Genomic DNA, 24,103 nt, shown 5'->3' with positions numbered 1-24,103 from the left:
AAGATCATCTAACAAAGATAAATGATAAATTCACATTGTTGGATCAAACCTGGAGCTTATACATACAAATCCATAGGCAGAACTGCAAAGCTACCACGACATAAGGAGTGGTATGTAGGATAAATTAAACGTGATAAAGAGACCTGCATTGTACAGAATAAAGACTCGTTCTCTAACACACGTTGGCAGTCCAATTAGACTACATATTCATAGGTGTGGCTATCATGAAAATCAACATTTTTATTTATTGCTTTAATAAGACCATATTTTATGGCGAAGCCGGCCGCCGTGGCAGATCGGGCTTGACGTTGTAATTAATTCTAAGTAATACAAGAAGATACTGTTTACTTGCATAGAGAAATAATTTGAGGCGAGCACGCGTCACGCGAGCACAGGCGTATTGGTGTTGAGCGAGTTTTGCTTTGACGATTCTCTATTGTTTTTAGGAGGACATAAAAAAGATTATTAGTAGATATAATACCTTTTATAAAAGAGAATAAAGAGAAAAAAGATTATAATACGTTTTGCCATTTTATATACATAAATTGAAAACCCAATGTCACATATTTTCTCTTGCCATAAGTTCTATTGCTTGTCTTTTTCCACATTTGAACGGAGCGCGTCGAATTAGTATTTCGGAATTACGACAAAAATTCCTCTCGTTAGTCTGATTATATATACGAGTATAAGAGCAAAATAAACGAAACATTCAACTGGCAAATGCTCTCCATTAAGAGTTATTTGAACAAGTAACGAGTGCTAACGATCGTGGAACATGGACGGACATGCCTCGAAACAAGTCGCGGCTTTATTATAAAGGTTTAGACAGGACGAATTGCCTTGCGTATCCTTTTATAAATGTACCTGACGCTTTTGTTGTAAGCCATATTACATGAACTAAACATTTTGTATATAGGTACTTTCATTTTCATTCATCTTTGTTAAAGCCTCTACTTTGTAGTGTGAAATAAAATAATAATCTATCTTCTATCTACAGAATACAATCGCTGTTTTAATGGATCTAGTGATCGTCAAATACGGTTTTGTGGAATAAAATTATGGAAAAAAAATCATACATCAACACTTCGTAATGATGATTTTGTAGGATTTATACCAAGACCTCAGCCCTAACCCGAAGTGTCTGCTAAGTCATACGATATTTGAGTTTTTGATTCAAAATCATTCTAACGTGCATATTTTCTTTGTTTCCAGCCAAAAGAGCTACAACAGCCCGTGGTCTTGGACGACGGTGACGGCGACGGGCGACTGACCGAGGGCCCCGCGCGGGCCGGCGCCCGCGCAGCCGCACTGAGCGCGCACACCCACCGGGGACGGGGAGGATAGGGGCCCAGGGGACAAGGAGAAGAGGGAATAGGGGACAAGACCTCGGGAAAAGCACCTAATGACTCTTATTAATCAGTACGGACCTTAATCACCAAATGATATCTACACAGTTAAGTTAAAATCAGTTTTCAGCAACGTTTTGTATTCCAATGTGTTTGTCAACTTCACCATTTCATACGTTTAAGTAGTTTTAAAGTTCATCACTGGTTCTTATAGATTTACATTGCTGCACAAATTTAGTTGCGCAAATCACCAAATTGTTATATCACGTTGGTATGTAAAGGGTACAGGATCACCGCAAGTTATGTCAAGTCTATAAGAAAGCGGTGATGAACAGTATTTTAATCACCATCTAAAACTGTTTAGTTCTGTATTTTATAAGTCGTTGTTATCAGACTTCGCAGAGTTAATCTCACCATGACCAATTTATATCTACGCTAGTTCTAAAGTTCGGACACTAATTTATAAATTAATTTAGTTATTTCTACCTTTTCATAATCAAGTTGGTTGGTTCTTCAAAGTTTGTGACGTCAAAACCATATTCTGTAACTTAAATCTCCGTATTAGAAATATCAAAATTATATTTATACTTAACCTACAAAATACGAACAAACCAAAAATCTTTTTTATTTAAACTCTGACAGGTGTCACTTAAAAATGTTGTAACACATAAAAAAAAACAAATATTTTCGGTAAATTGTCTCGCCTTTCGTTTAGCTGTCACTCAGTTTAGTATTTGGAATGAGGAACTTCTACTTATAGAAATAGATTTGGTACTCAGGCAGAATGGAGGAAAATCGAAAAGAGTTTTAATGCAATGATCCTCGCTAGATATAACTGTTCTAAGGTAAATCCATCTGCAGACAAATTAGGAACCTGACAGGCCTTCACTTGTTTCAAGAATAGTTTTCGATCGCTGAACAAGAAAAACACATTTAGAATACTTGATATCCTCTCACTACTTTAGGCCAAAGTCGTCACAGAATTTAGAATACTATCTGGTTCCAAATCCTCCTGTCTGTTTGAACAGCGTTTAGCTTTATTTTAGTGTATTTATTTGAAAGAAAAAGTTAGAGACTCAAACATATCAAATAAAATATACGTTAATTCTGTGGTCGCGTACAAAATCCACATAACATGTAAACATTTAAATTGTTTTATAACTCTTCACGGCTACACTAAATAATCGATTTGTAAAGAAAATTAAATACTAATCATTTTAAGTAAATATAAAAACGTGTATTATACATACAAGACGGTTGATTGTTCAGTTTTTTTAACTTCGTTAATGTTTCTCGAAGCCGAAACTAAACCCGTGACACGCAGCGTAACATAAACAATTTCACTTTTTTTTATTTACACAAAGGCAATGGTCGCGGCAATTCTAATGTAAAATACTTTTATTAACATACAGTATACAGAGTACGATAATGATTTCTGTAAATAAGAAACGAGTTTTAACCTAAAATAGATTTTAAAATTTACAAATGTTTTCGCTGAACATAGTGCTTAGTTATTAGCACTAACGTCTTCATAAGTTTCCTTTCGATACGACACCTGTATATGTCTGTACAGTGAAAACGTTCAACTTATTTCAAACTAAGAAAGTCTTTATTGTTTATAGAGACACATCGGTGTCGCCGTTAAGTTTTCTTTCTTGAAGATCATCTAGTGTTTAGAGAGATAAATTCCCCTCACAACCACGTGGCAGTGGTCACAAGATAGTAGACTTTATTTTAAGTGATTTAAGGTGCAATTTAAAGGAGACCCCCAGAGCCCGATGGTGAACGAATTGATCCGTCCGATGTTGTGAAACCCCCGTGTCGTCGCTCGCTGCGGTAGTCCCGTACCGTGGACTGTCTCTTTTAAGCCACGTCGCCATTTTGCGACAAATCGTGCACTATCGAGTACATGGACACTTTAATTCCTTTAACGTGACGCATCAGTGCACAGAGCCGTCGATGTACGTCGAGTGCATGGTTTGCTGCGAGTGGAGCGCGGCGATACATAGCCTGTGAACTGATCTGTATTGAAACTTTCTTATGATGATGCCAAGCGTTCGCTCGTCGTTTGGCGTTCGATCATGTATTAAGCTTTAATTTTTAGTGTTAATGACTTGTCAACATGTTGCTGGAGCTAATTTAAAACAAAACGCGGAAGTAGAGAACTAATTAACATAATTTCTTGAATGAGTTGCTTCAGTGTCGTGGCTTTGACGTCTATGTCAGTCGGGTGTCCGCGACAGAGCAGACCATTGAGACTGGGGTAGTTGAGCGCGGAGTGCCCCATTCACGCCTATAATTACAACTCAAGTATTTCCATTGTCACTTATTTAATTTAGGAGAGTTTAGAACAAGTTAACGACTTTTAACATTGGGAGGCTGGCGAAGTGGCGAAATGGTGTCCTCATATTAGGAATTGATCTCATAATCTAAGAAACTTTTATTGCAGAGAGATGGCCTGTAAAGTAGCCGTTTTAAAGAATTTATAGAACGGAAATTATAAAAAAATAAGTAAATAAAATCTCAAAGTTATTAAACTCTATGGTCTCTATGGTCCATTCTACAAAAGCACGAGGACAGGTTATCGTTGTAAGCTCTCTCTTTAACATAAGTTGCTCCCGAGGTACATCCGAGGGAAGATAGTTTATCTTTTAATATAAAAATACTAAAGAAATCTCTATAAAATCTTTAATAATGCCACATCAGGGCAACATGGCGCGCTCATATAATAACGCTGGAAATAACAGTTTGTCTCGCGTCGCGAACATGTTTTAGTACATACCTAATAGGTACTTGTTTATCATTTAGTAGGTAAATATGCAGATAAGTTCACATAGGTAGTCTATGTATGTTCACTGGAACGGAATTGCGAACCCACCTCTTTGGAGCATCTACAGTTTACGCGAACTTACGGCAAACGATAAGATAACAAGAAGAATGTTAATATTATTATTTCATTTACATTTTTCCCTAATCAGTAGGATAGTTTTACATTGTTGTGTTAAGCTGATAATAAAACAATGAATGACATTAAACAATAGCCGTGTTGCACAGTCGGAAACCCTGTCGGCCATGTTGCAGACGCATTTCCCGATAAAATACCTACACGTGTACATGCATGACGAATAACAGCAACATGTAACATGTAGTAGGTACGTGTACTACGTGTGCACATGTAGGATGTCCCAGACGGTCGCCATGACAACCATTTACAGCCATCGGAGCCGGGCGGCGCCGCGGGCTGTTCATAGCGAGCGCACATTACTCTGACACTTGATCAAAATCGATTACACACGCTTCGCTCATCTCCATCACACTGTGCTCGCATTGATATACAATATTATATTTGATATTCAATGTTATTTATTGAAACATTGTATAGTTAGGTAGTTTGTTTTGCGTATTAAGTTTACATTAAAGCAGTAAGCACCACTCAGGGCTGACAGACAACAGACACGTATTATCTGCTCGTCCTACTTACAAGTACAAGCCTGACACGTTTCTTCACTTACGTCTGAAGCACAGTAAACTGTAGATGCTCAACCAACCATATCCCTATTTTATAAGCTGGTGCGTCAAATAGGTACAGTTACAGAGTACGCGCGTAGGACATAATGTTTTATTGTTTAGTTGTGATATGTAACACTCGCCGAGGCGCGGCGCTAGTTCCAAATAAGTGCAATCCAAGTCGGAGTGTAAATGTATATCGTAGTTAGAAAAGGTAAGTGGAGGTATGCTGCATTTAATTTACGTGTAGAGGTCACTGCAGGTCGAACTAGTTATTCAAATCATTGTTTAAAGTCTAACGCGCTAGCAGGCGCCTACGTGTACATTTACATCGTTTATCATATTAGAAATTGTATTTTGAATAAAGAGGTAATAAGAAATATTTGTAAAATGCTCGCCATCTGTCGGCGGTTTATATTAAACTTCTGTATGTTAGCTCGATATCAGTTCGACCTGCTTTGGCTTCGTTTATATTATTAGACATTACATCAAGGCGACTACTGTTAGCATCAATATTCAATTAGGCTAATAGTAGTCTGCGTGGCGTCTAAATCTGGTTAAAATGAGAGTAGGCAAATACATAGTCCCCGTAAGAAACGACCGAGCGCAGAGAATTGCTTGTTGGCTATAAATATTGCAAGAAAAATGGAAAAAGGTACATAACATAGACGTTACATGTTTTTAAAGTAGACAGTGCTGTATCATGTTTAAATTATTCAATGTTTGTTAGTGGTAATAGAAATGCAAATGATTTCACATAATTTAAGTTTAGGTGATCGCAATGCCCCGATCGAGGGCGGATAATATTATAATAACTATAATTGAACAATATTACTGTTGCACATTAACCACGATTTAGTCTGTGTGGCATTACCTGTCGTAGCTGTTAACATAATATCAGTGTTCGTTTGTGTAAAATCAATGTGACGTTATGCTTCATCGAATTCATGACTTTGCTCCGAATATATTAAATGTAATATAAATAAATTTAGTCTCGTTGAATTATTCTCATTTTAGCCAGTGTAAGTCTGTGTTAGCGTCGTAATTATTGGCGTCGATTCGTGTTCTTGTAACTTGATGACGTTATTTTATTGTATTGTCAGTGTTGCCACGATATTGTGCGGAAGTATTGCCAGTTCTCAAACTTTCCGTTTGTTTCAACTCATTGGTTAGTTTGTAAATAATTGAAGGATGAAACTATTAAATAATTCGGTATTTTAAGCTCATCTATGTGACAAATGTGTACGATTAAGAAGATAATTGATATTAGCAGTATGTCTCAGTCTCTTATTTGTTATAACTATGTACCTAATACATATTCATTGTGCAATGTATCTTAGTATAATTATGTTGTTCAACAGTTAAATGAAAATCTGTTATTTTATATTTAATGTATAATTATTTAATAAGCAGTCTGATCAGTCGACAAAGTTATAAGAACACAAAAACGATGTTAGAAATTATAAAATAATACCTTTTTATTAAAAAAAAAATCTATTTATTTCGTTATTTTTTAAGTTTTCGATGATTTTAATTGTTCTCGTTACTTTCCTTGGGAATCTTTATGAATTTGTAGTAATTAGTAAGTACAATTCTCGTGCAGTACGTAAACGGGGTTCGAGTGCCGGCGTCTAATTATAAGAAATTATTATTGATATAAACTACTTTTCTAATGTACAATTCCATTTTTTCTATTCCGGTGTCACTTAATGTTGTGTAACCGTTGTCCGGTTAGTGCGAGCCCGGTTCGACCCCCGTTCGGAAGAAACTGTTGTTGGTTATAATCGTTTGTGACTCACTATTTCAAAAAATTCCTGATGTAATTTATTAACTTGAATAATGAAATTACGCTTCTAAAGTGTATTACGTATGTAAATATAGGACAAACTAATACCTATTATTGATAGTGAATGTTGTAATTTGTATATAAGTAACGAAAATTAAATTTTAAATACATAGATAACATTGTGCGTATTTATTGGTTTTCATTATACCCGCATCACTCCCGAAATACATTTTTATAATTTCAGCAAAAAAACCGAAGACAAATTTGGTATCAGCTCATGTCAGATGACCCAGAATGAAGAATTAAAAAAAGGGGTTTATTTAGATTTTGTAGCCAGTCAGGATCATTTAAGTAGTAAACCCTTAAGAGAAGTCTGCGTTCAAAGTAACTATAGAAATCTTCAAAAAGGATACCAAGGTCAGGTAATGCAAATGAGGCAATCAAATGAAACCACAAAATAAAAATCAATATACATAAAATATAATTATAATAACACATTACTATACACATTTCGACAGGGTTGTACAATTGAACGGGATCGGAAATGTATAGACTTGAAATAACTTTGTACAATATGTATACAGTCGTATCAATAATGGACATGTATTAAATATTTTGTACACACTAAATTACATAATAAAAAAGCTAAACATTTTTTTTTCGTACACTTCTAACAACTAATTTCCGCTATCTGCCAAGAGATGGCCCTTATAAGAGTTCTAAACTTTGGTTTCGAACTTACACCAATAGATGGCGTTGCTAATAGCAACTTAAGTTAATTTGTTCGTTTATTATGCTTTTTGATAGAATATAATACTACTACTTGAGATCGAATTCCACTAACTCGCTAAGCTTTTGACTAAGAAGTCAAGGCTTAGTTTAGTGTAATGCTTACAACGTGTTCCGGCTCAAAGGACCAACAACGACGCGACTGCTATCTTTGGAGATGAACATACAAAATATTCAATACATTATTTAAATATAAAAATCACAGCTGAGGAGTAGCGCCAAAATGCGACAAACGCCCATCACGTCACCTACTTTATTATATAATGTTTGGTTAGGAAACACTAACACCTAGTAGAAACTTAAAAATAAAAGTGACTTATTGTGACGACTTTCTTAGAATAAGATCACTATCTTTCTTCCTTTTCCGCCAACACGCACCTTTGAGATTACAAATCTAAGTCAAGTTTTACCAAGATCTAATAAATAAGAAATACATCGATAAATAGTGAAGTTATAATGGACTACAGTGCTTTTACTAATTTCGTTAGATCAATAGATATTAAATAAATAATAAAAGAGTCATTTAAACTTGTGAGACCCTCTTAAACATTGCTTTTAATTTTATTGCTATTAATATTTAAGTATACTTTACTAGGCGCGTTCGTTCACCTGGGTATAAATAATCTCATGATTTTCAAGCGACCCTCTGGACATTATTGGATTGAATTTATACCTTCAAAGATAAAAAGTATCAAACTCACATAGGACCCTTTACTACGATGTTACTTTCACACATAAATATACCATTTGACATAGAAGTGGCTAACTCAACTACAAGCACCATATTACTCAAACATTCCTACTATTATATAATATTACCTTCTAAGCACAGTTTATTTCCTCAAACCTTCGGTCGTCAATCAGCAACAGAGGTCTTTTAACATCTCTACATAATGTGATGTCGTTGTGACATTTGACCACATTAGAGCTACAGAGACAAAGAGATACATGAATAAGGAGATAAATTGCAGTTATGTTATTAGGAAAACAACTAAGCTCGACACCTTGCATAAAACGTTGCCTTGGAATACTTAGTTGATTTTTTATTCTGATGCAAGTAACCGACATCTGTTGCTGACAGCATAATTAGAGAATAGCAATTTTACTATAATATATCCATCGAACAACCTCGCCAAAAATATTTGGTCCTTCGAGTCGTAATCGTTAAAGTAAGAAGGTTGGACATTTAATATACATTAGTAACCACCTTCACATGTCTAATGGGATTAATATTATTTTGCTTCACATATAATCCTTTTAAAGTTTCATATTTATTAAGTCACTAAGTTGTGATCTTTATATATTACTTATAGCAATAATGTGGGCCTGCTTTCATATGTAACAAATAATATAATGTGATCTGATGTCCTTTTGGAAATAAAATTTTAACACAAAATACTGTCTGTTATCTTCAAATAAATATTAGTTCAGGAATGTTACAAATGAAAGCAGATATTATTACAATACAATCACAATTCCTTTAGGGTTAAACTAGATTGACTAATATTAAATATATCAGTTATATAGCCAAGCAAAAACCAATGTTAATCGGTTGCGATTAGTATGATTTTTCCTTGGCGATCGTCAGGAAGTATAACTATAGTAGGTTCAGAACACCTCATTGGACTTCGATAAAGGACTTGAAAACTATACAAATGTTAGGTCCCAGGTACTATTTAATCAACTGTACAAGGAAAAATATTCCAGAGACCAATGAGATCTTACAAACATGATTTACAAACTATCAACCTTCTGTCGCTCACAATAATGGCCAAAATCATGTGACCACATGACGCAGATATAGGAATTAATGCATTTTTAGGACATACATTTATTATTACTACCATTATTGCACAGGATATTAATCATAGACAAATTCTTGTCAGGAACTAGGATATAATAAATAGGTTAACATAAATAATTGAGACGTTTCCAATACTGAAGAAATTAAATTTAAAATTGTTTCAATTAAAAGTGTTTATACAAGATAAGCATCCCAGCCCAAATCCACTTCACCGCGATTTACCGAATGCAACGCAAAACTGACGTCGGCGAGGCAGACCAAAGTGGGAAGAAGTTCTTTTTACCCAAGTGTTGGCTCATGTGTGAGAAAAGTGGGAAGCCTTTGGCCCAACAGTGAGACATTCGAGGCTAGTAAAAAATATAGAAACTGTTAGCAAAAATTTTTGGGCATTTCATTGAGAAGTGGTTGTAATAAATAAAGTGCAACTAGACTCATAATTTTAACGTTTTGAAAGTGCCTGGAAAACGGCCTACTTGAAATAAAAACTCTTGATTTTCTTTTTGAAATTAACATCGATCTATATTTCCCTGTATACCCTTAGCTTATATAAATAAACTTTTAGTTATACATTTATATACCGTTTCTTAATCTCCATAAAAACTTAAGACGTGTCATAAGAATGGAAAATTCTAAGTCAATTTAGATAATGTAAATTTTTCGGGGTTCCTCGCAAGTTTTGTTCAACGGTCAATGAATAATAAAATGTATTTTAAACTCTATACATAATAGATTAATAATTTAGTGGAAACCTACTTACATGTGGCGCCGATAACCGTAAAATGACATAACTGGGGTACATTTGCAGAACAATTTAAATAGAAATTTATATTAGGATTAACTATAAGTGGTAAGAGTGTTAATATGGCAAATACGCAAAGAAACTCAGTCAAAACTAAAAAGTTCATAGTTGGAAAATAAAAAGTACCTGTAATCAGTAATATTATAGTTAAATTTCTTTATAAAGACCAAGTTTAGAAGCAAGGGCTAATTAAAAGGTTCTGATAAAAAGACCAAATAGGCATTTGTTGCACCGAATATTAACCTCTTACCACTTGTCATAACATATATCTACACAATTCCGTTTTAATTACGTTATTATAATTGTTTAACTATAATTATGTCTCACTCGTGTAGCGATACTAAACGGTATATTAATACATTGACATATAACTTGTAGATTTGAATCTAAAGTTACTGAGAAGTAATTAATTTTTGACCCACTGAAAGAATTGTGACGTTTAAGTATCAAACATAATATAGAGTTGTCGTATTTCATCAATATATATTTTAATAATTAAATTAGATATTTCTGGTGAATTCTTATTCAAATCTCCAAGGCATATAATAATGTTATAACATACGTAACTATATAACGATGAATAAATATTCTACAGTCAAAATACTAAGGGCCGGGTCCTTCGCACCAAGTTCTACACTAAGTCGCGTCACGAAGGAATGTCGACACTATTCCGCCTATCAAATCTGTTTGCTCCCTCTAAACATAACTAAAATATTCTTATTGTCTCGTTACCAAAATAAATTTCAAGTGTACAGTCAAAAACTATTAGAAATCTTGAATCGGTCCTATGGTAAAGCTATAAATTATATTGCACCATAATTTCAAATGCATTTCACTGGTACGAGGATCAAAACGTATTAATCACAACCGAAACAAATTCTGGACATTAGACCCTATCGTCTTTAGCTTAAAGTTCAGAATCGGATGTACTAGCACCTAGTTACGTAGATAAATGGACCGGACGAGACTCGAAGGACCGGCCCGTAGGTATAAATTTTAGCTACTTACTAAAAGTACATTAGGCGTAAGTCTTATTTTGGTTGGACTCTTCATACATACTTTGTTGATTTTGAGATCTGAAAATGAGAAAACAATGTGAGAATGTGGTATTTATTGTTTCTTCAATATTGAGTAAAATTTTGTGGTTGGACATACTTTTAACATTATTATTATTAATGCGGTTACGCAGGGCAAGGAAATGTATACCTTCACAAAAGTTAAAGTTAAAGGAAGTCAACGGAAAAAGAAGTAAACGACTCCCGCATTAAGGAATTAAAACTTTTGGTCGCGGAGGGTTCCACAAACATTCAAGTCACATGCACAAAGATACCCAGACTCAGGACAAGCACTCGTGGCTCACATAAGTGCGGGTTTTTGAACCCACGACACGTCGCGCTCCGTTGGTTTAGCGTGATGACCACAACTACTCGGCTGCTATGTTGCGATCAGTGGCAGGCGGCCCGCAGCTCACCTGTTACTTGTCCAGCAGCGACAGCCTGAGCGCCTCGTCGAGCGCGCGCTGCTCGGCGGCCAGCTGCTGGTCGCGCGAGGCCTGCTCCCGCGCCGACAGCGCCAGCGCGGCCCGCAGCTCACCTGTTACTTGTCCAGCAGCGACAGCCTGAGCGCCTCGTCGAGCGCGCGCTGCTCGGCGGCCAGCTGCTGGTCGCGCGAGGCCTGCTCCCGCGCCGACAGCGCCAGCGCGGCCTGCAGCTCGGCGTCCGCCTCCGCGTCCAGCTCCGCGCTGTCCTCCTCGTACGGGACCCGCCCCGCCTCCTCCGGCGCCGCGGACAGCGCGATGGACGCCAGCGACGCCTCTATAGCTCTGTGGACCACTAGCTCGGTGAGCGACTAGCGTGTTCTCTACATGTGCATAGGCTAGGAATACGAAACGCGAGATGCAAGTGTAGGTTTCCGTGGTACGAAAAAGCTATTCAGTTTTACGGATATGAATAAAAAGGAACTACATATAAGTAGATATACGTAAAATATGGCAAAACTAAGACATGAAGTAACTACAGATTTTCGAGATATTTTTGCAGTCTATTATTTCATATTTTATACAAATGGTTTTTTCTTAGGATATACAAACGATAATTAAGTCAAGTCCATCTAAAGGACGCTCATCAAAGAAACGTAATTAAGCCGAACTAAGCGCATAGTTACGGTACGGTTGGCGTTAGGTCTACGCATGTCGATAATGCACACGAATCTCAATCGCAATCTCAGCTAGATACGTATAGTAAAAATATCAGAAATAAGAACATAATTCCCTATTATATTTATTTCTTATTATAAAATGTGCAATACGACACAATGTGTAATGGCAATCGCAAACCATAGTACAATATTATAAAATGTATCTAAACATAAATTTTATATACAGTATGCATTAAAAATCTCTACGATCCTTTAGAAGGCGGGTGGCGTAAAATTATTAAGCACTTGTGATTATTTATTGTCAAAAAAGACAAAGGAATTTTCCTCGGACAATTTAATGAACTTTAAATTAAAAATTTATATATAATCCCACTGTTTGAACTTCATTCAAATTTTATATAAATCGGTCTAACCGTTTTTATAGTTTCAAATTGCATTGTCATATGGTTTGAAGCTACCCTGAAAATTTCAGCTTATCGGCTTACAGCTTATCAAAATTGAGTATTTTATTATTAAAATTAGGTTGCAAAAATCCGACCGGAACAACAAACAAAACAGAAACAAGAAAATGTATTATACTACGTGGGAAAAATGGTGCAGATTACATATGGCAGGACTGAAAACGAATAAATTATAATAACTTGGTAACTGCCTAAAATTGAGTATTGTTAGTTAGAGAGTTGCTCAAAATTCACGAGTAATATTTGTCGTTAATGATGCGCTAAAGAAATATACATATTTGTTATATGAAGAAGACCTAGATCTTTCCCTATATTTTATTTAGCACGTCTGGCAAGTCACTTATATGACCTTCAAGGATCGGAGAGGTATTTATAGACATACTGTATATATACGGTAATACGAAACTTATATAGCACACACTTATAATAAGCTACCAATTAAAGCGCCATCGCCTGAAAACATTATCAAATAAATATACGATATCAATAACTAGTAGTGATTTCATTCAAAATGATTACTGTTATTACATTATTATTACTGTTATTATACTGTTATTATTACTGGATTGTGAACGCAGGTTAGGTGCTTAGCTAGCCATCTATACTAAACTCTTTGGATTTAAATAATTTCATATCTAGATCATCTCTTGTCTACATTGATATAACAACATTCTGAGAGGATAGCTAGAAGTTTCCGAAATGCTATATGCTGATTTAAACTAGGAATAATAGGTTAAACCAGAGTGCATTTAATTTACTCCAACCGGGGTTTAATGAAACGGTGACATTATTAAAGGGTTGTGTATCTCACTGGCAATAGGTAAGGGGCAAACATCGTGAGGAAAATGGATTCCAATATCGATAGTGTGCAGGGATACCGAACAGTTAAAACATGACTCACAGAAACCGACACTTTTTAGGAGTTACAGATTCTGGCCGTTCCTGGGGGCTTTAAGAATGTTACATTTTATGATAAAGACAATAATAGAAACTTATGAACAATTTTTTACTCTAATTTGTGGTTGTTAGTGTATTCAGTTAATAAATCATTACGCACGTTTAAAGGGTTCCGCACCCAAAGGATATTAACGGGAACTATTTAAAGAGGCTTTGCTGTCTGTCCGTCTGGACGGCCCATACCAAGTTGTATCTTATAAAATGTTATAGCTAGACTGTAAAAATTTTCATACATTACGTATTTTTTGAGTTTTAGTGGTACTAGGGACGATTTTCTTAAAAAAAAATATATCTCTACACTACTTGTATGGAGACCTCGGAGTTGCAAGACTGACTCGCACTTGAACGGTGTTTTATATATTAACGTTCTGTATGTTAAAAACCTGAATTTGTGTGGAAAGTCATCACCCTTTATTACAAATTAACCCAACTGGTTTAAGATTACGTATTGTCACACAATGCTTACCTCTGCAGTTGTGTGTCTTCATGGTCGACACGTGGCGATACTGGCCGGGCGCCGCGCAACGCCTCCCACACGTCAACCTGAACATAATTAAAGTAGGATTACTCAGTCTTCATGGGCTAAAACAATTTTAGGTTGCTTATACCAATCCCTATTCTATAATCTAAAATATACGTATGAATATCTAAAAAAATATATTTTTATTTATATCAAAGGAGGACGAAAGCGATCACTTTTGGTATTTTGCAAATTACATAAAATACGAACTTTTAATACTGGAAATAAATTGTCTCAAAAAATATTAACAAAGCAAGGCGGAGTGCCTTGCTTTATGAGTGGTTAATATTGTTAGTAAATAGCAAAGTACTAACTAAAACCCCCGCCTCACCTGATCGTCCTGCGTGCCGGTCTCCATGAGACTCTGCTGTATGGCGTACTGCAGCAGCCCCTCCTCATCATGCCCCGCGCAGGCGAGCCTGTCCTCGCTGGCGGCGGCGTCGCGGTAGGCGCGGCCCACGGCGAAGCACTGGTCGTCCACCACGCACGACAGCCGCTCGCCTTCTTGTATACACTCGATGTGAGGGACCGGGCTCTCCGTGGCGAAGATGTTGCCGAACGTTATGCGAGCGTTCAGGACGTGGAATAGAGGAATCTCTGGGGGGGAAGAGAAATTATTGTCAAAATATAGATTAGCAATAGAGGAGTATTGCAAGGATGACACTCTTTAGTTGACATCGAAGCAATAAGAAGAAATATAGCGTTGATAACTAATTTTAATTTAAATTGATGATTGCCGAAAATGTGCTAGATTTTATATTGTCTTCTTTACAAGTACATCGGTTGAATAAACTACATTGTGATGAAATTATTAAACCTTCATTATTTATTGTAGAAATTTTGTACAAACTTCCTTGGTCATTTACTCTTAATTAAAATCAAGAAAATATCTAGTTTTACCAAGTTAACTCTTAACTTTGAAGGTTATTTATCAGAAAATTTATTAGTTCATCGACATAAGTGGCTTACCTATTTTGACAGGGAACCCCGCCGGCAGTTGCATTTGAACGAAGTCTTTCAATTTGGCGAAGTGTGGTGAAGATATCGCTGCCATTAGATCTAATATCGGCATTATTTGTTCTTGTAACTGAAATAAAAATTTACATTACAAAAGTCCGATTATGATGAAAATAGCCTACGTATTTCGTTGCCGTTTACAGGGCACCCCGCCAATTATAGATTCATGTTTCAATCGAATTGAGATCGAGTTGGGCGTTTCGTACTTGCCACCAGCGCCAATTCGTGCACGTGGCTTGAGTTGGAACTGCAGTGGATCGACAGTAGTGACGTTAATAACAAGGGATCTTGACTTGGTGTCAAGATGGTGATGACCAAGACGTTCAATAGAACTTTCTAAGAACCGAGTCGAATAAAAATAATAAAGAGAACCAACCCAATTTAGGTAGGAAAGTACTTTTTAAAGCTAAAGCCAAAATACATAAGCTTCAACTGTAATAATAGTGATCATTCCATTACTGACAAGCTACAATTACCTCTAAAGGATAGTCTTCACATAGCCACAGGGTCGCTCTGAACTTCTGCACCTTAGTGGAGACCTCTCGCGGCCTTCCTATCTCCCGGTCCAGAGGTTCTTCTGAGAAGTACTCCTCCCACGTGACCGGGAGTAAGGAGGACAGGTCCTCGCGAGACCTGCTGCTGCGAGGTGTTGAGGCGTCTTCCTGTAGTCAGATGGTATAGTGTAAGTTTACAAACCTTTGTGTGTGTGCTATAACCGCATAAGTGATTCGATCACAGGTTAAGCTATGCTTGACGCGGTTGGTCTGTAGATGGGTGACCATCTTTGTCATAGCGAGTTCCTCCGTGTTTCGGAAGGCACGTTAAATTGTGGGTCCCGGCTGTTATTCCTACATCTTTGACAGTCTTTACAGGTAGTCAGAAGCTTGAAAAAGTCTGACAGCCAGTCTAACCAAGGGGTGTCGTTTTGCCCAGGTAAGTGGGTTGAGGTCAGATATGCAGTCGCTCCTTGTAAAACACTGGTACTCAGCTGAAACTGGTTGGACTGGTAGCCGACCCCAACATAGTTGGGAAAAGGCTAGGTTGATGTGTGTATGTGTAAGTTTTTATATGGACAAACATTTTTCATGGTAATGATTTATGGAGTGGTGGTTAATTATGGGTATAAAGTTGACGAATAAAAAAGTACTAGTGTTCAAACCTTAACGTTTTTCCGAATGGTCGGGGAAAGAATTAATCTTTGTACAATCATTTAATCACTTCATTTGCCTATATAGCTGCTTGCGAGCAACAGTCACTTCTTAAAATTCCACTTATTTCGGGACCAATTTCTGGCTTATTTATAATATCCTCTCTCCTTACAGAGTGTTCTCATATACCTTCCAGATTTTGAAACATTTAATTTTTGATTGCGAAGTTATCAAACATTTATCATTTCTCGGTAACAGGTGACACCGACGCTATATAGATACAAGCCCTCGTAAATTTCCTATGAATTGACGTCTATAATATGAACTGAATATTATGAATGATGATGTAGTACATCGCCTATACACATACCGGTTTGTCCAGCAGCGGCGCGGCGTGGTCCTCCCCGGGACTATCCGCCTCGGCGAGCGCCAGCAGGCCGGCCAGCGGCGCGCGCGCGGGGCGGCGCTCCCCGCGCGGCACGTGCTCCGTGCGGGTCTTCGACACCAGCTCCACGTTGTTGGCGCCGAACACCTTGCACTCGTACCCGTTCACCGCTTCCGTCTTGTCTTGGCGCCAGCCCCAGATGCCGCTCTTGTTTCTAGTGATTGAGAACAATTTTTATGTATATGCTATTTTTCGTACAACCTATAAAGACTATGTTTCGTAAACAATTCTAGCAATATCATATGTGGTGGCTTTCCGATAGTACATGAAGATTTGATTTTAAAATCAATTGAAATAGGAAGTTTTCCAAACACTTTTAAAACTTTATACTAATAACTCTAGTTACGCTCAAACGCTATCGTTATAAATGATGAAAAATACAACTGATGAACAATGAAGTAAAACATTGGGAGAAAACCTGAATATGTAATATAAAAACCTCCATAATGTAGAATTAAAAACGTTCAACAAGTATCGTGATTGATGCACAAAAGCTTCCTTACATGACAAATAACATTTTCTCAGTAATTAAACTTTCAAGAGCTAGTATAATGTATTGTCAAGCAAGTCCTGACCTCTCGAAGCTAATCTTGTCGGTGTCGAGGTAGTTGATGGCAAGCGGCGCGGCGAGGCGCTGCTCGATGACGTGTGGGGGGGGCGCGGGCCAGGGCCGCGCCGCCGCGATGGGCTCCAGGTACTCGCAGAACGACGTGCCCAGCTCGTGGTCCAGCTCCAGCAGGCTGGCCGCGCGACCTGACAAGGATTCACAAAATACTTATTATGACGCAGTAACTAAATCTTAAAGATAAACGAATTATGTACCAAGAAACCAGATCTGTTCAGTAGACTTCTACCTAACACGGCTTAAATGTATTCACTAAGAGATTTCAGACCATGAAATTCCATCGCAGCGAGCTCACGAGCAGTCGCAAAAATGGTTTTCTTTTATACGAAAAAATGCATGATATAAAAAGTAATTCTAATATTCTAGCTAGTTGATTACTTTATGTGCATTTTGTGGTCTCTCTTACGTAAAGCACATTTAATTAATACCTTTTGCTAAACTTATATGTCATGATTTGTGTATATTATTTACTGGAGATCCTTAATAATATTCTATCCTTATAACGTTAACTCTACAGTGAAATAACCTTTTAAACACACACTCACCCTGTCCTCTAAATATATAAGTTCTATCTCCTCTTTGCCAACGATTGTTCTCGAAGCCGACAAGCGTGGTGTCGACCCGCACGTTACCGCCTCGCTTGTATACTTTGTACGTGTCGAATGGGCACATCCGTGAAACCAGAGGTACTGTTAACAAAAAAAAATAATGATAGGCACGTTAGAATAGTATTATTATTACGTTTTTTTTTTCCTAAATAAGAGATCAAGGAAGAGTGATTGAAAATGTCGTGTGACGTCACTTACCAGTACGCTTTTATAGCAAGTGATAGTTTTAGCCCCCACTCCCATAATTTAAAGCTTTTTGTCTTCCTTACTTAATATTATGATAAAAAGAAAAATACATATTCAATATTTTTCGGAAATCCGTTGTGCGGACTATACAGATTTATTTTATTACATTGAGTCAAAAAGTAATTACTATTGTCTTAAAAAGTATCAAGAAATAGTCTTAAGAACTCACCCCAGCTAGTAAACTCCCATTTCATTTCTACATAGAAGTCTGGCGCAAGACTGAGCCTCCTCAGCAGGTCTGGTATGCCCCCGGACCGCAGCACGTGACGCTGGTAGTCACGCCGCGATAGCACCAGCGAGAGCAGCTCTGGGTTACCCGTGGCTGTGGCTTCTTGGACAGCTAGAAGCGAAATGGATCTTTAAGTAGGTTTAATTAAAGATGATTTTCGAATGAACGAGTTAGAGCTTCGATAGAACAAAGTTTCAGTGTTTTTTTTAATAATAGGCCAAAAAGAATAGCTGTGCATGAATTACGCAACTTATGCCTATTATGTTTAAAACTGAGATTGCCTCGCTAGAGATCGATTCCACGATACAAGGCCCCAGAAAATCTTACAAAATGAGTCAATAAATCACTTGTTCAAAATTAGGCTACTAAAAATTCTAAAAATCGTCTAAAAAACAATAGGTATTGTATACATCAAATGACACTCTATACAAATAAAATTAAGGTTCATATTTCTCAATTCTTCACCAGTTACAAATTCTCCCTTACCTGACCACCCATCCTTTTCACAGTTGACATCAGCTCCGGCCTCTATAAGTACCTTTGTTGTCTCTAAATGGCCTAATGTGACCGCTAGCAGTAGAGGTGTGCGGCCTCTACAGTCTTTGGTTTCTAGGTCTTGTGATGTGAACTGGAAACACAATATTTGCTGTGATTAGTGGGAAGTGCAAGTATATATTCAACTAAGGTTCTGTTATGTTTGGAAATGATAAGTAAAACTAGCTTTGCTTCATACAAGATACCCAATTACATGATAACATTACAAATTAAGTGTGTTATATACTTCAAACCTCTTCACATACAAATTTTGATAACTTGTGTAGGTGATGTAACCTGACACAAAATAATTTCAATCAGCTGATAGGGTGACAAGATCCCTAAATAACTAGTAAAATTTACTGGTACTTTTGCCATAAAACAATAAAAAGGTTGACTATCACATTGAATATTTGGGATGCAAATATTGGAATCTGAAATAGCCAACCCATAAGAAATGCTGGTAAAATGGTACAGGGTGTTATTATTTAAGCATAATAGCTCAGTATTATATACCACTGTTTATATAAGATAACATTATGTATTCTTAACCCATTGACTGCCCAAAACATACAAGCATTGTTTAACTTGTGTATACATTGTGGCCTCCTGTTATCAAAGGTAGATTAGATAAGGCTGGCTAATTCATTAATTCATGTAACATCTGATTACATTCTAATTTATTAATTAGCACCATTTTTCTTTGCTGGTAATCAGGTGGTAGAGACTGTAGGGTAAAAGTACAGTAAATAACTTTGGTACTTGATATAAACTTCTAAACTTCTTCAATTATAGTGCTTCATTACCTTGATAATAAGATTTCAGTATTATTTAATGAAGCTGAATTTAATATTTATATTGATTCTAGAAACTATTTCACTATATCATAGATAGAGTGTTCATTATACCACCTCAAGAGAACAGGATGTGGGTAATAGCTAATTCTCAAAGAAATACTGCAAAACTAACACATACTAACTAATTATGGTAACAAATGAAAAGATTTACTCTAGCAAATGAAAAGATATTGTAAACATCTACAATCAACATCCATCTTACAAACCTAAAACTATTTTAAACCAGATAAACATCTCACAAAAGTGTAAAAATCAGCCTTATTCTAAAAGCAATAAAGTTCAAAACTCAAATAGCATGTGCATTTCAAATACTTTATTTTTAAATAATATTGTAATACCTGAGCCACTTCAGGTTTTTGTTTAAGAAAATAAATACTAAAGAGTATTTACACAATCCTTATTTATTTTTAACCTTCAATTTGGCATTCTAAGGCTTCACTCTAATAAGATTATTTTTATCATGTTTGGCTTCTGATTGGCTGGTACATTTGGGTAATTTGAGTTTCTTAGAATTAAAGTTATATCAAAAAAATATTTTAAACCTACTTTATGCAGTTAATAGTATGAGTCATTGTTTATTATGATTCACATCTGTTATTTACAAGATGTGTGACCTTATGTTTATATAACAAGTTTCCCTATGCAATATTGTAGATACCAAACATTCATATTACATTTCTACGTATCAAAATACAAGCAAAAGTAATGAGTCTAGTGTTATCAAAACTGTTTACAATTTTGTTCAAAACAAGGAAAACTGTACATGAAGCTATGTTAGCAGTCATTAGAACACAGGCTACTATCAGTTTCTTTTAATTAACGTGCTCATTAAATACTGCTTAGTGTAAATTATTTATCGCACCTACGTAAACGATACACCCACTTCAGTTGGATAGCCGGGAGGCGACTCCCGGGTATAACCTCAAATTACAACGAATAATAACCGAATACATGAGTTTTAAAGATCTTAAATGTTCTTATTATACCTTTTCAACCTCCAACGCACTCTTCAGCTCTTCATGCTGGTTATTCCACACTAACCAATGCACAGGATAGCGTCTTGCAACATCTTCTGCTGTTAGTGCCATAACGCCTGCACAAACAATTTTATCACACAAAGAAATTGCACACAGTCTACTCCATACGCATATCACTGCCCAATAATAAATATTTACTAGAAGCGCATTAATTAATTCCAATTAAAACATAAAAATACGCAAATTTTACACTCCACCGAAAGTGTCAACGGAATAGTGTTGTCACGTCGCCCGTCGGCTTTCTGTCTAATTTCGATGCTGTCCTGTGCAGAACTTTAACGAAAATGGTTTTATGGAATTATGTATCAAACACGACTCACACTACATTATTCTCTTTTGCTGATTTTTAATATTATGTTAAATACTTATTTCTATCAATTCAAATCAATTACCGAGTTACTAAATTAAATTTTCCGAGAAAACCCTTTTTAAAAACTTTTATAATCTATACGATCTTCATAAACGCGAACAATAATATCAAAAACATATGAAAAAAAAATGGAATACTTCAAGTTTTTATCAATATTTACGTAACGAAATTAATTATTATGCGCAAAACAATAAATTTAAGTGTAAAAAATGAACAAGGTTGCTAATTATTTGAAACACCTTGTTCATTTATCCCCGGGTTATCTATGTCCAATCTTTATAACAGTAAGATCAATTGCGTCAAAGGCAAAAGAAAAGAACATCGAGGTGAGTATTTTTTACTTTAGCTTTATTTTTACCGGATTAAAATATATGTGATAGGGAAGATTGTACCTCGACTGATTTTACTTTAAAACCGGTAAAGAGCCCTTTGGTCTGTTTTAAAGCACCAAAAAAAAATCTTGTTTTTTCATAATTCACTTGTACTTATATAGTTTTTTTTAAAGCTGTAAACAAGATTAATAAAAGAAAGAGGATCTTTAGATAATTCCAGAGACATGCAAGGAGATTGAGTTTGGTAATTCTTTTTTTTGCAGGAATGCTACCAAATTCTGAACATCCCTAAGAACTCCAACCAGGATGACGTCCGCAAAGCTTTTCTCGAAATGGCCAAGAAGTACCACCCTGACTCTGGATCTCCTTTCTCAGACAGAGAGAAGTTTATCTACGTAGAAAATGCTTTCAGAACATTAACAAAGCATAATACTGGTATTAACAGCAAGGAAGAGATCGAGAAAATTGTCTTTGATATAAGGGTATGTTTGGAACAGCAAAATAGATTCTTTTTTTATTAGATTGTTTTCACTAATTATGCTTTGTTCAATTATTGAGGTCATAATGACATAAATTTAAACATTTCCGTCTTCATAATTTCAGCACACAGCACCGCAACATCGGCAGTACTTGAGCTATGAAGGCTATGGCTATGGAACTATCTTTCAAAGACAAAAACAATTCACCCAAGCTCGAGCTCAGAGAGCCGCCACTAATGTCATGGAACATCGTATAGAGAAAGCTGTTGCTTCAGAAAACGCCCTCATGAAGAAAGGGCAAGGCTTCTCAAGGAAACATGACATCAAAACTAAATATGGTTTTGACAGGCTTGTTGAAGATCTAATCCAGGAGTCTATATCTAAAGGGGAATTTGAAAATCTCAGCGGCAAAGGCAAGCCTTTGAAGGATCAAAATACCAATCCTTACGTTGATTTTACGACGCATAAGTTGAACGAAGTAAGTTACACCTTATTTAGAATTTTCTCTCTACTTTTCAGTACCTGACACATTTACTTTTATTTATTTAACACTTAAAAAATAAATATATTAATTTATTTTAATAATTTCTTCAGGAGTTCCTCAAGGGTCACTGTTAGGACCTCTTAAAAAACCGGCCAAGTGCGAGTCAGACTCGCGCACCGAGGGTTCCGTACAAACCTGATGATGTAACTAAAAATTTAAGGTTTTCGGAATTTTTCCTTTATGTGTGCTATAAAACGTTGCTTCGTGCCAAATTTCAAGATTCTAGGTCGACTGGTTAGGTTTTGATTCCCTTGCGAGTACTTGCGAGTTTCAAAATATGCAGCTTAAATTGCTGTTTCTTTTGATTGCGTTGACATAGAAGTTTGATTTTGTTACAGCTTAAAGGTATTATAGACCTGAGTATTTGGTATGAATTTCAATTTAATACCTCTACGCGTTTATGAGGAAATAGGTAGTAAGTTTAAAATTATTAAAAAAAAAAATATTATGTGATGTAACTAAAAATTTATGGTTTTTGTAATTTTTCCTTTATCTATGGTATATGACGTTGCTTCGTACCAAATTTCAAGATTCTGAGTTTACGGGAAGCACCCTGTAGGTTTTGATTCCCTTGCAAGTGTCGAAAATTTGCGGCATAAACGGCTGTATCTTTTGACTGCGTTGCCTTAGAAGTTTGATTTTTTCACAGCTTCAAGGGACAGTAGACCTGAGTAATTGATATAAATTTCAGCTTCATACCTCCACGCGTTCCCGAGAAAAAGGGTCTTGACAGACGGACGGACGGACGGACTTACAGACGGACGGACAGACGGACAACAAAGTGATCCTATAAGGGTTCCGTTTTTTCCTTTTGAGGTACGGAACCCTAAAAACTGTGATATTAATATCTAATTATTATTTTTAATTTTTCTAGGTGCTTATAAACAACGGGTTCACACCAGAATGGATAACATTGGCCAAGGAAATCGATACTGACATAGATAAATTAGAACAAGAAATACGTTCGGAGCGAATGCCTCTTGGACCGTTTCCAATGACCGAACAAGAAACCGCGAAGTGGGATAAAATTTGCGACAATAATAAGAAATTAGCAACGTCTATTAACAAAAAAATAAATACGTACAATCTAATAGTTCCTATACTGAATAGACAAAAGTTCTACGTCGAATTTGACAAATTATGCGACGACATTCTAAAGAATGGCACCCATTCAGTTCAAAAAGAAAAGAACGCTAAAAAAGAAATTATAAAAGTTGAAAACGTTAAAAACAATGGTGAGGACTTTTTCTCTATGTTTTTTAGAACTGTTGTAGACATCCTCACTTTTAAAAGAAATGCAAACCAAAAATTGTGAGCTTCTGTAATGCAATGACAATTGACTTTGAAAAGCGATTACTTAGAAAAAGCACCTTCTTACGATATCCTTAGTAAGAATAGTTTCATGTTCATCTAAACTTGTACCAATCATTGAAGTCATTTTGTCAAAGCAAAATCTGTGTGTTAAAATTAATTGTAGATTTATTATCTGTGATATGTAGATTTATT

General features: G+C 36.1%; 3 protein-coding genes across 3 annotated transcripts in view; 2 read left to right on the top strand and 1 right to left on the bottom strand.

The window, feature by feature from the left end:
• LOC113499061 overlaps nt 1-6,827 on the top strand; it is a 91,718-nt gene extending 84,891 nt beyond the window's left edge. The window contains exon 2 of the mRNA XM_026879395.1: nt 1,213-6,827. Coding sequence (XP_026735196.1) covers nt 1,213-1,270 — 58 coding nt within the window. The 3' untranslated portion in view covers nt 1,271-6,827. The remainder of the gene's footprint in view (nt 1-1,212) is intronic.
• A 270-nt stretch (nt 6,828-7,097) lies between these two features.
• On the bottom strand, nt 7,098-21,199 carry LOC113499069 (ankyrin repeat domain-containing protein 13D). Its single transcript, XM_026879409.1, has 12 exons — nt 20,822-21,199; nt 18,931-19,072; nt 18,385-18,555; nt 17,907-18,050; nt 17,312-17,489; nt 16,662-16,890; nt 15,620-15,805; nt 15,096-15,213; nt 14,458-14,723; nt 14,073-14,149; nt 11,625-11,853; nt 7,098-11,107 (listed from the first exon to the last, which is right to left on the bottom strand). The coding sequence occupies exons 1-11, from the start codon at nt 20,921-20,923 to the stop codon at nt 11,628-11,630; spliced, it is 1,839 nt and encodes a 612-aa protein (XP_026735210.1). The 5' UTR covers nt 20,924-21,199; the 3' UTR covers nt 7,098-11,107; nt 11,625-11,627.
• Nucleotides 21,200-21,366: 167 nt separating this feature from the next.
• Nucleotides 21,367-24,047, top strand: LOC113499070 (dnaJ homolog subfamily C member 28). Its single transcript, XM_026879410.1, has 4 exons — nt 21,367-21,568; nt 21,838-22,056; nt 22,178-22,531; nt 23,472-24,047. Exons 1-4 carry the CDS (start codon nt 21,452-21,454, stop codon nt 23,910-23,912), a joined length of 1,131 nt encoding a protein of 376 aa, XP_026735211.1. The 5' UTR covers nt 21,367-21,451; the 3' UTR covers nt 23,913-24,047.
• Nucleotides 24,048-24,103: the final 56 nt, after the last annotated feature.

This window comes from Trichoplusia ni, chromosome 11, assembly GCF_003590095.1.
Source record: "Trichoplusia ni isolate ovarian cell line Hi5 chromosome 11, tn1, whole genome shotgun sequence".
NCBI classification, from domain to species: domain Eukaryota; kingdom Metazoa; phylum Arthropoda; class Insecta; order Lepidoptera; family Noctuidae; genus Trichoplusia; species Trichoplusia ni.
The sequence above is the reverse complement of the archived record's forward strand: the minus strand, read 5'-3'. Positions and strand labels throughout refer to the sequence as shown.